This window comes from Tupaia chinensis, unplaced genomic scaffold (genome assembly GCF_000334495.1).
Source record: "Tupaia chinensis unplaced genomic scaffold, TupChi_1.0 Scaffold000638_1, whole genome shotgun sequence".
In the NCBI taxonomy this organism is placed as follows: Eukaryota; Metazoa; Chordata; class Mammalia; order Scandentia; family Tupaiidae; genus Tupaia; species Tupaia belangeri.
The window spans coordinates 3,563,256-3,577,149 of record NW_006160159.1 but is presented as its reverse complement, the minus strand read 5'-3'; the positions used below and the strand labels follow the sequence as shown (position 1 = coordinate 3,577,149).

General features: G+C 36.8%; 1 protein-coding gene across 1 annotated transcript in view; it reads left to right on the top strand.

The window, feature by feature from the left end:
• Positions 1-13,894, top strand: part of ARHGAP15 (Rho GTPase activating protein 15) — a 721,214-nt gene that overhangs the window by 81,367 nt on the left and 625,953 nt on the right. Inside the window, 1 exon segment of the mRNA XM_006159626.3 lies at positions 10,197-10,265. Coding sequence (XP_006159688.1) covers positions 10,197-10,265 — 69 coding nt within the window.

Below are 13,894 nucleotides of genomic sequence, written 5' to 3'. Positions count from 1 at the left end.
CTAAACCCATCATTGCCTGGCACCTACATACTAAGGGCAAGGATCCAGCCAACTTGTGAGTGGGCACCTTGCCATTTGAGCAGATGGGCATGGAAGTCGGCAGCCAGTAGACCATGTATGTGCATCAACGGTGGGTGTTGAGGGCACGATTCCCAGAGGAGAATGTCCTAACAGCTGTCTGGCCTGAGCCAACATACTTACAACCAAGGAAAAGTGCCATCCTTCAATCCTGCTGAGTTGGATTAACCTTCAGAACTAAATCTGCTTTATCGGCAGCAGAAGGTGAGTGTGGGGTCTCTGAAAACCTCAAACCATAAACGAAGAAAAGAAACTGGAAAGAAACAGTTATTAGATATTTACTAAAGATGCTGAAGGCACTCAGTGTGCTTATTTTAAAGATTTAATGAAGGAGTCTGTTAATTCTTCAAAGAGTGTCATAGTTATTAAAAACTTTGCCTCCCATGAGGCTTTTAGGAGTGACCTTTCAACACAGGAGCCCATTTGCCGTGCATTAGTACGTTTCCACCTTTGTACTGAGCTCTAACAGTATGTGAAGAAAGTTGTCAGTAGACTATAGAAAGCTATGAGTTAAGCTGATCATAGAATTAAGTTTGACATCTCCTGGATTATAGATTTCCAAAAAAAAAAAAAAGGAGAATTTTTGCTCCAGTTATTGAACATACATTTAAAGAAGTAAGAAGTAAACTTGGTATTTCAACCCAAGCCCTTCTGGGCAATGAAAGAAAATTTTATATTTGAGACCGAAAATACAGCCTGAATCTAATTTGTTAGAATTTCCAGACAGTTAAGCATCATGAAATTAGATATATGTTGTTTCTGCCCAGAATAACCAAATGGTGATTTGGCAATGTTTTGTTTAATCTTATTAAAAATAGGTAGACCACTTTAATAATTCAGACCCTCAATAGTTGTTTGTTTCTTTCTTTCTATTTGGCTTTGTTTTGAGGTATTTGTGAGATAATTGTCTTGGTATTATTTTGTGTTGTCTTGAATCTTTTTCCTTAAAAGATAACATCTGACTTGCAATTGAAGAGAAGAATGTCAGTTTGGCCCATGTGTTTTAGATTAACCACCAATAGTCCCTTAATCTACTTTCTAAACTATGCCCTTTTGTTTATATCAACAAAGTAAATATCTCTATTACAGGGAATAAAAGAGAGTAAGTTACTTCATCTAACACAGGCAGTAGACCTGTGACTTTAACAAATTACTTAGTGCCTCATATCTAATATTATTACTAATATTTTGAGTAGAATAAAATGTTTATGTGTCTAGTTTTACATGATGTTGATTTTGAAATTCCTGGCTAAAAATAGAGATCTTACACACAGGAAAATAGAAAGTAAACTAAAATCTTGGGCAATACGTAAATACACTTAACATGGAAGAACTGTAGAAAAGTTTTTTGCCCAGGTGTCTCCGTGTTTCTTGTTTCTATTGATTCTATTTTGTGTCTATTTGAAGAATAAAATGTTATATCCAGGTTCCATTTGAATGACAACGCTCAGTCCGAGAAAACTCTTGGAGAGAAACATTCCACTGACAAGGTCCTACTAAGATATGAGAGAACTAAACAAAATCATATTTGGCAAGAAATACGAGAATGTGCGTAGTGTATGAATTAATTTCTATTGAAGTTGGAAGGGGTGAGGCAGTCTGATTTTCTTCTTACGGGAGCATATATGTTTGGGGTTAAATGAAGAAGGGGAGAACATTAGAAGTTAGAATTTTTCCAGAAAATGTTTCCCTTTGACTCCCTGGAAGATAGGAAAATGTGGTATCACCCCAAGCGAGTCCTACATTGACACAGATGCTCACCAAAGATTATTCAACAAATGTAAAAAGGGTTAATAAACTCTCATATATTCTCAGCCAGGTTTTTGAGCCAATGTCTTCCATTTTTGGAGTGGGATAAATGGAATAATAAGATAGTGTCAGATTTCTAATTGACAATGTACAATCCAAAGAAACTTAGGGAGAAACTCCCTGCTTCCAAAAGGGACATTTGCTTCTAAGATGTCCCCTGTGGTCATTGAATGGTATTGCAGGCAGAGGGAGGAAACTAGAAATGTTAAATAATTTATCTACTATACATTAATAAGAAAAAAAGCATACAAATTTTGGTATTTTTAAAATTTATGTCATTACCTCCTATTATTATATACTATCAAGAGATCAATTTAGATGGTATTAGAATAACTGTAAGATATGGATGAATTTTATGTGTTCATAAATAATTAAAATTAGAAGATTAAATGCTTGATAACGTCAAGTCCTCGAATCTTAGTTTTCATATTTTTTTCCTCTGAAACCTTTTAGCTACCATATACAGATGGTTTTGAAAAGTAGTTATCATTTAGGGTGAGGTTTATTCAACTAAATCATTTTGAGTATAACAAATATTGGCCACATCTCCACAGTCCAGAACAACTAAAGCCTTACGAACTTTTCTTAATTTCTGATTGTAATAGCTTTAAGAAACAGAATTTGGCAAAACAAATGAAGATTTGAACATAAAAATTGGGATACACCAAAAAAACTTTTGAGATACTGTGAAGATAAAAACTAAACTTAACCACAGATTTATTTCTGTTTTTCATCCAAGTATCCAGGGAGGTTGCTAATGGGAGGTATGCCTCAGAAAATGTACATGTCTGTGAAAATGTTGGAACAAACTAATGCTTTTCTTCAAGTGATTTTATTTCAATTCTAAGCCACAAGATATAAACTTTCATCAAAAATGGTAATCTATTTAAAATCAGAGCTATGTGGAATGTTTCATGTTTATGTATAACTTTCATAGTAGACCCCTCCTACACAAGGAAAATAATATGCCCAAATTCTGTTATTTTTACAGTATGTAATATATCACGTACTAATCCCACCCATCAGTTTCATATTCTTTAAATAGATAAAAATGAAAAGGGAATGGAAGGAAATCTGAAGACAGTTTGAAAAAGTGACTTTTTAACTTTTTCTTTTTAAGGGAAAAGATTCTGAAAAACTTAATTATGATGCATATTCTAATAAGAACAAAAAGGAATTTAAAGGAAAATATGCATTACGCATTCTGTATACTTTATTTCCCCACATTGCTTTGCACTATTAGAAAGCTCGAGTACCTGGAAGAGAGAGTAGGAATGTAAGGAAGAAAGTGGTAGATGGTGATAAAGAAGGAAAGACACAGATTTGATATAAAAGTGTTTTAGTAAATTAATGTGATTCAGTCCAAAAGAATTCAAGTCAGAAAACATTTACATTTCATGTTTTTTTCAATGGTAGCCACAAACCATTCCTATTTACAGGATATGATTATTCAATAGGAAGATGACATCATTGTAAAAAAGCATGTGAAAGAAAGGAGAACAACAATAACAAAAAGACAGAAAGAAAAGAGTCTGTCATTCTTGTTTCTCCCTGAAGGAAGCGTTACTATCAATCCAGGTACTTACTAGAAAGGCTCACTTAAGATGCAGAGTGATATGTTAGAAAGACAATTTAAGGGACCAACAGAAGACATAGCTGTTATGTCGCTGGTCTCACACACAGTCAACCGTGGTTTGAGTCCGAGAATTGGGAGTGCAAAAACTCACACCAGGCACATGTGCATGTGTGCCCAAACTTCTGGGAGAATGAAGGAGAAGGGATCATGGCATGGCCATCCCCTTGGGCTTGACTTCTCGCTTTCTGTCTGTCTCTCTGGTGAGGGCTGTATAGCAAAAAATCTCCCAGAAAAAAGATAATTTAGGGTACAACCATATCACTTCTAAAGAAAATCTTAAGTGACTTTTTTTTGGCCAGAATGTACCAACCAGGGAGAAAGGGACAGACTTAAGAGACAGAGAACCAAAGAGAGTAGGAGAGGGAGAAAGCACTACCCCGCATGGGGCATAGTCATGCCACAATTCCTTCTCCTTCCTTTCTCCATTCCATTGGGATTTGGGATATGTATGTACACACGCCTAGGATGTTTTTCAAGCCACTAGGGCCAGAATTCTAAGGTCAGCTATGTGGGATCTGGCTCCCTTAACCACTAAGCCATAGGACCAGCCCTCTAAGTGACATTCTTAGCAAATCAACCAGAGAAATTTCTAAATGAAAATAAGAAGATGATATTGAAACAATATTTTATAATTGACGCATATAAGAACTAGTAAAATAAATAAAGCTATGAACATCTAATACATGGTAGATACACACACATGTCCACTTACATACCATTTTAAAACATTTACAACCCAAAGAGAAGAAGATAGGCATCAAATACTTTAAAGCTTTCTGAGAAGAACTGCCTCTGTAATTAAGAGAGAAAATAATTGATGAAAATGAAGTTGTATTAAGCTACTGCTAATATTTTTACTGTTATCCATGCTTTCGAAATTCAATAATTAACAATTCAAAAGTGAAAAGTACTGAAGATCCAGCAATGGAGGCTACTGTTACTAACATTCCAAAACTTATCTAGAAGCAATTTGCAGAATAAAATGTAGGGTTTTTCCAAAATATCTGACATGTGTAAAAGTTTTGGAGTTAGAAGGAATAAAACTTTCCACAATGAAGTACTTTCTTTGCAAAAGTAGTAGGAGAGATATTTTATGACATAAACAAGTGTGTTTTGAGCAACTATTAGAAATTACATATCTGTCTTAAACATGACATGTTTGGCTAAAAATGAATGGTTCATAAGGAAATCTAACTTCTTAAGCTATTATATTACTCAAGAAGTTATAACATAATAATTTGTAAAATTATCAAGTAACAATATGCTATTTATAAATAGTTATATAAGTACTATACAATTTTCTGTTATTTATACTATGGTTTTAGAGTCTTTTTTCACTTCAAACTAACTTTATAAGATTTTGACTGACCCCAACTTTATTGTTTTTATTTCCACTCAGTATCATGTAAAAACAGCATGTAATGTCCTAACTTTCCCTGATATCCATGAGAGGCAATAAAGTCATTTTGGATCCAGAATTTCTTAAATCATAAGTCTTAGTCAGCATAATCTGATTTGGAATAATAATATATTTCCTTTCCCAATGTTTCACTGAGCAGAGTAGTAAAGCAAAAGACAGGTGATGAAAGTTCTCTTTTCCAACATCTTCATAACTTGGTTGAACATGATAGATTGGCTAGCTTATTGATTTAGGAATGATCAGCAATATTACTTCCCCTAAAGAAATATTAAGATGATTCATAACAGATTTGAGACCTGATTTCTGGCTTCCCATATAAATGTGTACAAAATGATGTTTGACTCTCTCCAAATTGCTACCTTAGAATTATCCTCTTATGCACACACAAGGGCCCAGCTTTGTAGTTCCCCAGGAGTTACTGCTTCAATATACACACCTTAAAACTGCTGAAGAAAGCAATAAAGTGTAATAGTTTGGGCTTAGTTCTGAGTTAAAATAACACCTACACCTTTTACAAGCTATAGATTTTTTCAGTTACTTACACTGTCTGAGCCTATATTCCCACATTCATCAAAGGGTAACACTATTAACCTCTTAAAGTTTGAGTGAAAATTAAATATGCTAATATATGTAAAATACATAGATAAGGCCTAACAAAGAGTAATCACTCAATAAGTGTTAGCTGATAGGGTTGTTGCTATATTGTTTTTTTTCCAGTTGAATTCTTGTTTATATCATAGATCTAATGGAACTCTTAAATACTGAAATAAGTATGTGTTCAGAAAATAGTTGTTTCTGTTCTGATTTATTCACATTAAAATTTCTTTCATAAACTTCAGTCATTCACTTACCTGTATTTGTGCATTTTGTCCATAGTTCACCCTACCTATTACCCATTTAATTATTATATTATTTATACTTAAATACCTTTATTTTAAGGCAAAATGTATTTGGGTTCCTAGTAAATGGCTTTGAGGTGATCTATTTTTCTACTACACCCTAAGATTTTGAAAAAAATAATTAAGTGAAAACACGAAGGGCTCAGCTAATGGTGCACAGATAACGTGCTGCTAAAGAGAAGCCAGACTGATCCCACATGGCAACTGTGGTTTATATCCCAACCCAGTCTGCCTGAAACACCCCAGGCACATGCGCAAGTACCCGAGATGAGACACATTGGAAAACTAGAAGGGGATCATGGTATGACCAGGCCTTCCTTGTGACGGGTCTCTCTCGCTCTCTCTCTCTCTCTCATGTAGGTACTCTCTCATGAATAAAGGAAGAAAAAGTTAAACATTCACCTGGTAAAAGAATCTCTAAGGCCCCTGGTAGTATGTACATACCTTTTGAAATATCATCTTAGAGGAAAGCTTTTTAGGTGAGTGGGACAAAATAATTAGAGGATGGTGGGCCAATTTACTCATGAAAATCTAATAGTGAAAGGGCAAAAAAGGTCATGGACTTGGCCATAAATGGAATGGTGCGGCTGCCACAGGTGTTTGGCCAGGTGCCGATTCATCAATGTTGCAGAAAATTTACTCGCTACTACTCTCTCTAACACTTAGAGGTGGAGATAGTTTACTGGCCAAGAGAACAACTTTTACCCCAAGACTGGAAATTTAGTTAGGTTTCAGGGAATAGAACAAGTAAACTTCCTCATCTAAAAAGGTTCCCACCTCCGTAAGTGGAATATAAGACATATATGTTACATTTTCAGTGAAGAGTATAAATCGTAATATAATGAGTAGAAGTTAAGAGTAGTACATTCCAAATGTATAGCAATATAAAGTGAATTCCTGGTCCTATGCATTCACTCTCAAACTGCTGGAAAGAAGCTGAAATAATAGTGGATAACAGCTGTGCAGTTTGGATTTCTAGCATTAGTCTCATTGACTAACAGTTCTGCTATCCGTTTCCTTATGCATAAGGTCTTTTAACATTAACTGAGCACCAACTATGGTGCTATTAGGCTAATGCTAACAGCCATAAATTCATCTAAAATATCTGATGGTTCCAAGAAAGAGATATTTATTTCTCACTCACATAGTAATTACAAAGAAGTTTTCTGCAGGAACTATTTCTACAACTCTTCTCTAAGTATTCTAAGTATGAAATTATCCCCAAATAAAAAAGATTATGAAAGATAACAAAGTGAGCTTTCCTGGCTTATGTGTGGCTTTCTCCACATGGTGATTCAAGATCAAAATTCCTTCCATCTAGGGAACCAGCAGTTAGCGCAATGGTTATGTCGCTGGACTCCCGCGTCCCGGACCCGGTGGCTTAAAACTCATGCCGGGTGCGTGTGTGCATGCCCAAGATCCCGAGAGGAGAATGGAGGAGAAGGAATTGTGGCCTGACCATCCCCCCTCGGGGGTGATTTCTCTCTTTCTGTCTCTATGTCTCTCTTTCTCTCTGTCTGGCGAGTGCATGCACCCTATAGCGAACAAACCTCTCAAAAAAAAATTCTTTCCATCTTGTATCTTTAACTTTGGACCCAAACTCCTTCTATCTTGTATCTTTTTTTTTTTTTTTGAGAGATTTTCACTGTAGGGCACGTGGCTCACCAGACAGACAGAGAGAGACATAGAGACAGAAAGCGAGAAATCACCCCCCAGGGGGGGATGGTCATGCCGCAATCCCTTCTCCTCCATTCTCCTCTCGAGATCTTGGGCATGCACGCACACGCGCCCGGCGTGAGTTTTAAGCCACCGGGTCCGGGACACGAACCGCGGTCTACTACGTGGGAGTCCAGCGACATAGCCATTATGCTAACTGCTGGTTTCCTCTATCTTGTATCTTTAACCTTCTATAGAACATTGCTTGATGTTTATCCCCAGCCAGTATACAAAGAAAGAGAAAATATGCAACAGAAGCACTCTGCTATGGTTTGGATAATGGTTTGTTCCCCAGCGGTTCACATTTTGGAAGCTTGGTGCCTAGTATAATGGTTTTGGGAGATGATGAAAACGTTAAGAGATGAAATCTACTTGGGCAATCATGCAATCTTCTGGGTGAGTTAGAGAGACCAACAGAGACAGTGGAAATTCAGTTTCCTTTCCTTCGGCATGTGCATGTCTGCCTCTCTTCTGCTGTCAGTCATGTTGTGAGTAGCACCAGAGGTTAGCCTGATGCAAGCTCCACACTGTTGGACTCTCCATCCTCCAGAATTATGAACCAAAGAAATTATTTTTTATAAATCACCCAGTGTCAGATATTTCTGTTTAATAACACAGTAATAGACAAAGACACATTCACTGGTCAATAGTCTTAGCTTTGTATTGGTTTGTGTTGTTTCTGCTCACATTCCATTGGTATGAACTAGACACATGGCCACTCCTTGCAAAGCAGGCTGAGAAATATAGCACCCAGAGAAATGTATGTGCTGAGAAAAGTGAAGATAGAATATTGATGAGCTGTCAGCAAGCTGTTCATCCTCCCTTCCCTTTACCATATATCAATTTACATCTGTCTGCCTATGCTCAGCAATCTATCCATCCACCTCCCTGGAAGAGACATCCAAAAGTTCCCTCCAGTTACTTCATCAAACTCAAATTCAGAACCTCAGGAACTACTCATAAAGTCAGGGTCTCTCCCAAAGAGTTAAATGATTTAGGAATACAAGCTCTCTGCTCCATTTCAACCTTCCATATCCAATAGAAATGATGGAGCAAGAACTTAGTAACAGGAAATCACAAATAAAAACCTCCTCTCATGTGTAAAAGAAAAAAATTGGTAAACAGCCAGTAGTCACAGGCCAAAATGATCATTAAATCCTGCTGGGCAGGTCCCGTGAGATCCATGCCTGGCAGTAGAGACAATCTCTGGCTCTCTTTTTTTGGGAGAATTTCCTATGTCCATGTTCTCCAGGGTCTCTGGCTTTGATTTCTCAAGGTTACTTTTTCTCCATTATCCTCCATGAAGACAACTGATATGGACACTGAGGAGAAGGATCTACCTGAATTTGCACTTCCTTCATAATCTAGTTTCTGTAGAGAGGAATATATAGAGTTATGGATGTTTTAGGCAATTTTTCTGGGTTCTTTTTTGGTAATATGATTCCCTGAAAATCTTCATAGACCTTGATCTAATTTCTTCGGTCAGTTACATGTGCCAGTAACCAGAGCCAAAGACAATGAAGTCCTTTTCCAGATATAGCACTCAGGTCTGCTTTATTTAATTCCTCATACTCTTCTCTCTTTCTCTGTCCTCCCTCCTCTCTCTGCTAAATGTGATATAATATAAATGAAATCTTCTGGTTAAGTTGTCAAGGAGTACAAGATTTAATTATAAATTCTTTCTCTTTCTACTTTTGTTTTATTATAGAAAATGTTCATGATGCTTCCTCAGGAAAAAGAAGACTTTTAAAATTTATTTTAAAAGCACTTACTAGAAGCTTTTTGTGCATTTAAACACATTTGTACTATATAAGAAATGAAAATTAGTAGCACATTGATTCTGAAAACACTGAGGTTACCTCAGAAACCAGAAATACAAGGTGTTTCAATATGAAATATTGTGTTCCAGTTACTTTTGCTGAATTACAAATTACTCTGCAACATAGAGATGTAAAAGGATGATTTTATTACTCCTGGAGTCTACCTAGATCTCAGATAAATTATATCAGGAATAGTGAGTCTCTACTACACAGTGTTCAGAACCATAACTGGGATGCACGAAGGCTGGAAGTAATAAAATGGCTGGGACAGAGTTATCAAGAGCTTTTGATTCTCAAGTAATTGGTGGTTAAGTCTCTCAACTGTCTATCAGAACCTTACCTAGTGTACTAGTCAGAAAAATGAAGGCACTTTTCTCTCGGTTGTCACTCTGCCTAGGGTGATTTGGGCTTCCCCAAACATGGTAACTGTTTTCAAAAGTGCGTATTCACAGAGAACAAGGGGAAAGTACGTGACATTTTTGTGCTCTAACTTTGTAAGTAATATATTGGAACATCTGTATTACATTTTAGTTGAAGCAGACATAAAGGTGTGCCTAGGTACATATTCAAACACAATAGTCTCAGCTGTTTGATGGAAGGGGTGCAAGTTTGCCTGGTAACACCAGCATATGGATAGTCGTACAGCCAGTCACTTTTAGTACACTTCAAGTTAGTCAACGTTCAAAACATACACTAAGCATTATAACAATTCCATTCATCTTCATTAACTCTGAATATGGATTCTAATGCACCCTCTTACTAAATGATGGTATAATAAGGAAAATAGTTAATAACATACAATAATAATATATTTGCAGATACCCCGCCATAGAAGGAATCATTCGCAGCATGTCTTGAAAGATGTCATTCCTCCATTGGAACAATTGGTGAGTGACTTTTTTATATCATATTCTAAATCTACTGATCCAAAATAAATCACACCAACACTCAGTAACTTAAAAATGGCACATGTTATTGTCTTGTGTTTCTGTGGGTCATGACTCTGGGCATGGCTTACCAGGATCCTCTAGCTCAGTCTTTCAAAAGGTGCCAATCAAGATGTCAGCCAGAAGTAGGGTCACAGCTCTAGATTTGACTGAGGAAGGTTTGTTTCAAGCTTACTGACGTGGTTGTTGCAGGATTCTGTTTCTCTAGGAGTATTGACCAGAGGTTTCTGTCAGCTCCTTATCACATGGACTTCTCTTCAAGGTGGCATTGTGAAGCACTGCAAAACAGCAACCAAAACAATGGCCTTCTAAGTTTTTTAGCATGCAATCTCTCCAAATCTTTTTCTCTGTGCAAGTATATATTTTTCTGCTCACTATTTTCTCCCTTTCTCTGTCTCTGTATCTCTCTCTGTGACACACACACCACACACACACACATCAGCTCTACAAATTTTTGCAGTTACTGATCAGTTAATTTCCAGGTCTTGTCTTGGGATTCCTTGGATTCTCTCTCTGAGTACTTGTTAAACTTTCTGTGAACACATGTAAATTTCAACCTATATCTATTAATATAAACTTGGGCTGAATATTTTATTTGACATTATTTTAAAGATAGAAATGCTACCTTTCCCCAAACTTTTACTTATAAATTATCCATTATGATGAGTGATGGTAAAAGAATGCCAATTCCCCAGACAATGAATCTGAGTAATTTTAAATTATCCATTACCATTTACACCAAGACTTGAATTGTTTAAGAGTCTATAAAGCTGTCTTTATAACCAACTAACATAACTCTCTATTCTTTTTACCTGGATCACATACTTTTCCCACAGCTCTGGCATGTCCCTTACTCTCATGTTCCCCACATTTGTTACTTCCACTCTGCCTGAGTATTGCTTCCATAGCCCAACTTTCTTGCAGTAGTATTCCTGGGTAATACTACCAGGATGAGCTATCATATATAAATAGTACACATGGAAACACTTTAGAAATTTGATAAACTAGCTTAAGTTGGTGTGATTATTCATTTTTTTTAATCACAGGGACCCTTACAGGTATTAATTTCTAAAACATTATACTGCAAAAATCTCTGTTTATTTATCTCTCACATTCATAGTACTCTCCCAAATACTTCTCAGGAATCATGAGAGACTTTAGCTGTAGGCATAACTTGTAAAAATATCCTGTTAGATCAACATTTTTTAAAAATTTAAATTTTATCATTTAGTGTGCTATAGGGTATGTATGTGCTTGCTGGTGAAAAACAGAGAGAGAAAGGAGAAGTGAGAAAGCAACCTCCAGAGAGGATGCACATGTTGCAATTTCTTCTCTATTTTCTTCTTGGCATTTTGGGATACAGGTGCTCAGCATAGTTTGCAAGCTGTTCAAACCGTTTAGCTGGCCACGTGAGAATCAGCTACTTGAATCCATGCTACCTGCTGGCCCAAAGGCTTCACTTTATAAAATAAAATCAGCCATCATGGATGGTCCTCCCTGGGGACCATGCTTCATCTCTTATTAAAGTTCCCTTCAATAAAGTAGAATGTGATCAATGTGGTTAAAAGGAAGAATAATATGGACCAGTAGATAGTTAATGGTTATGTTGCTAGACTCTAACCTAGTCAACCGTGGTTTAAGTCCTGACTTATACCTTACACTGGGCATGTATGCCGGTGTACCAAAGATCCTGAGAGGAGAATGGAAGAGAAGGGATTATGGCATGGTCATCTCCCCTGGGAAATTATTTCTCACCTTCTGTCCCTCTGTTTCTCTGTCTCTCACACAAGTGCACATGCCCTATAGAAAAAATCTCTCTCTCTGAGAAAGAAAGGATGAATAATGCATTTCTTTTGAATACATACATTGGCCAAAAAACATTTCCAATTGGAGTAGAAAATATCCTTGTAGAAATTAACCAGTTCACTGACAGGTGGCATCTTTTATGCCACATAATATGCAACTCTAGGCTTTCAGCAAATGAGGTTAAAATTGTTTTTTGAGACTTGGTTGCTTAACAAGTGCTATAATGCAGCAACAATTCTCAACAGAAATATCAAATGTACTAGCATGTATTTGCTTCCTAATCTTGTATATCCCATATTATAACTAATCAAGAGACCTAGTTGTTTTCAGGGCATTTTCTCTTTTTCCCTTAAAGATATATTCAAGAAATGAATGTTAAAGAAAACATGTTAAATCTTTATCTTCTTTATTTTCATCAAAAGCATATAAGACATGTGTATGGATAACCCTGCAGGAGTCAAAAGCCTGTGGCAGGTTTTAGAGAATCATCTGCTACCTCCTGAGCTAGGAGGATTTGGAGGACAGAGCCCAGGAAGTTGCCATGGCTTGGGGGAAAAGCAGGCTTTTGCAGATAAACTTTAAGTCACAGAGTCTACCTTTTGGAGCCAGATATTATTTTGTGGATTAATTAATACTAGTGAGAGCTTTGATGATGAAAGACATTGTAAGAATACAGTGTTTCCTTATTTTAAAACAAAGAACAATCCCTTTGAAACAATAATTCTATTGATCAGGCTGGGTTTTCCTTAAATTGCAAAAAAAATTCCTAAAGCTCTTCAGTGTTTCAAAATTCTACTTTGGTAAGATCAAATTAAGTATTCTGAAGTAACACTCTCCCAGACCTTCAAGTGGCTGATGATGAGTTATGGAATAATAATAATGTTATATGATTTCATAATTCTAATAGAGATTGTCTCCAAGTTTTCATTGTTTCACGTGTCCTTCCTTTTTTCCAACAGTTGTGTATTTGCTAATCTAAGTATTTGTTATGATCATACCTGTGCTAGGCATTCTGTGAGACCTGAGGCATTCAATCATACGCCAATTAATAATGTCCTTTTATGGAGAAATTTGGAGTCCAGGGAGCAACAAGGTATTAAACCAGAAGAGGGGCAGTCAGTGGTGTAGCAGTAAAACACAGTGCTCTGTTAAGCTGCCCCACAGGGGGAGATTCTGGGTTCACATTTGGAAATTTTCCTGAGTATATCAAGCACATGTGTGACCACAATCTGGGGCAGGATGAAGCTGGGGGTGGAACATGGTGTCAAGATCCTATTGGAGTGATATGCCTCTGTCTTTGTCTTTCTCTCACTTTATTTTTCTTGTTCATGAAACACAAAAACAAACAAACAAAATGCATGATATTAAACTTATAAAAAGTAAAGAAGCTACATGTCTATGAATATAAATTTCAAATCATGCTAGGATGAAAGAAAAACAAGTTTTTATAGGATATGGAGAAACTACCTGGGATTAAGTAGTCATAAAGACACTGTTAAAAAGGAGCATTTATGGGACCAGCTGTTAGCGTAATGGCTGTCACTGAACTCCCATGTAGTCAACCGCGGTTTGAGCCCCGGACCTGGTGGCTTAAACTAACGCGGGGTGCATGTGTGTGCATGCCCAAGATCCCGAGAGGAGAATGGAGGAGAAGGGATTGCGGCGTGGCCTTCTGCCCTGGGGGGGGTGGTGATTTCTTGCTTTCTGTCTTTCTGTCTCTCTCTTTCTGGCGAGCACACGTGCCCTATAGCAAAAACCTCTCC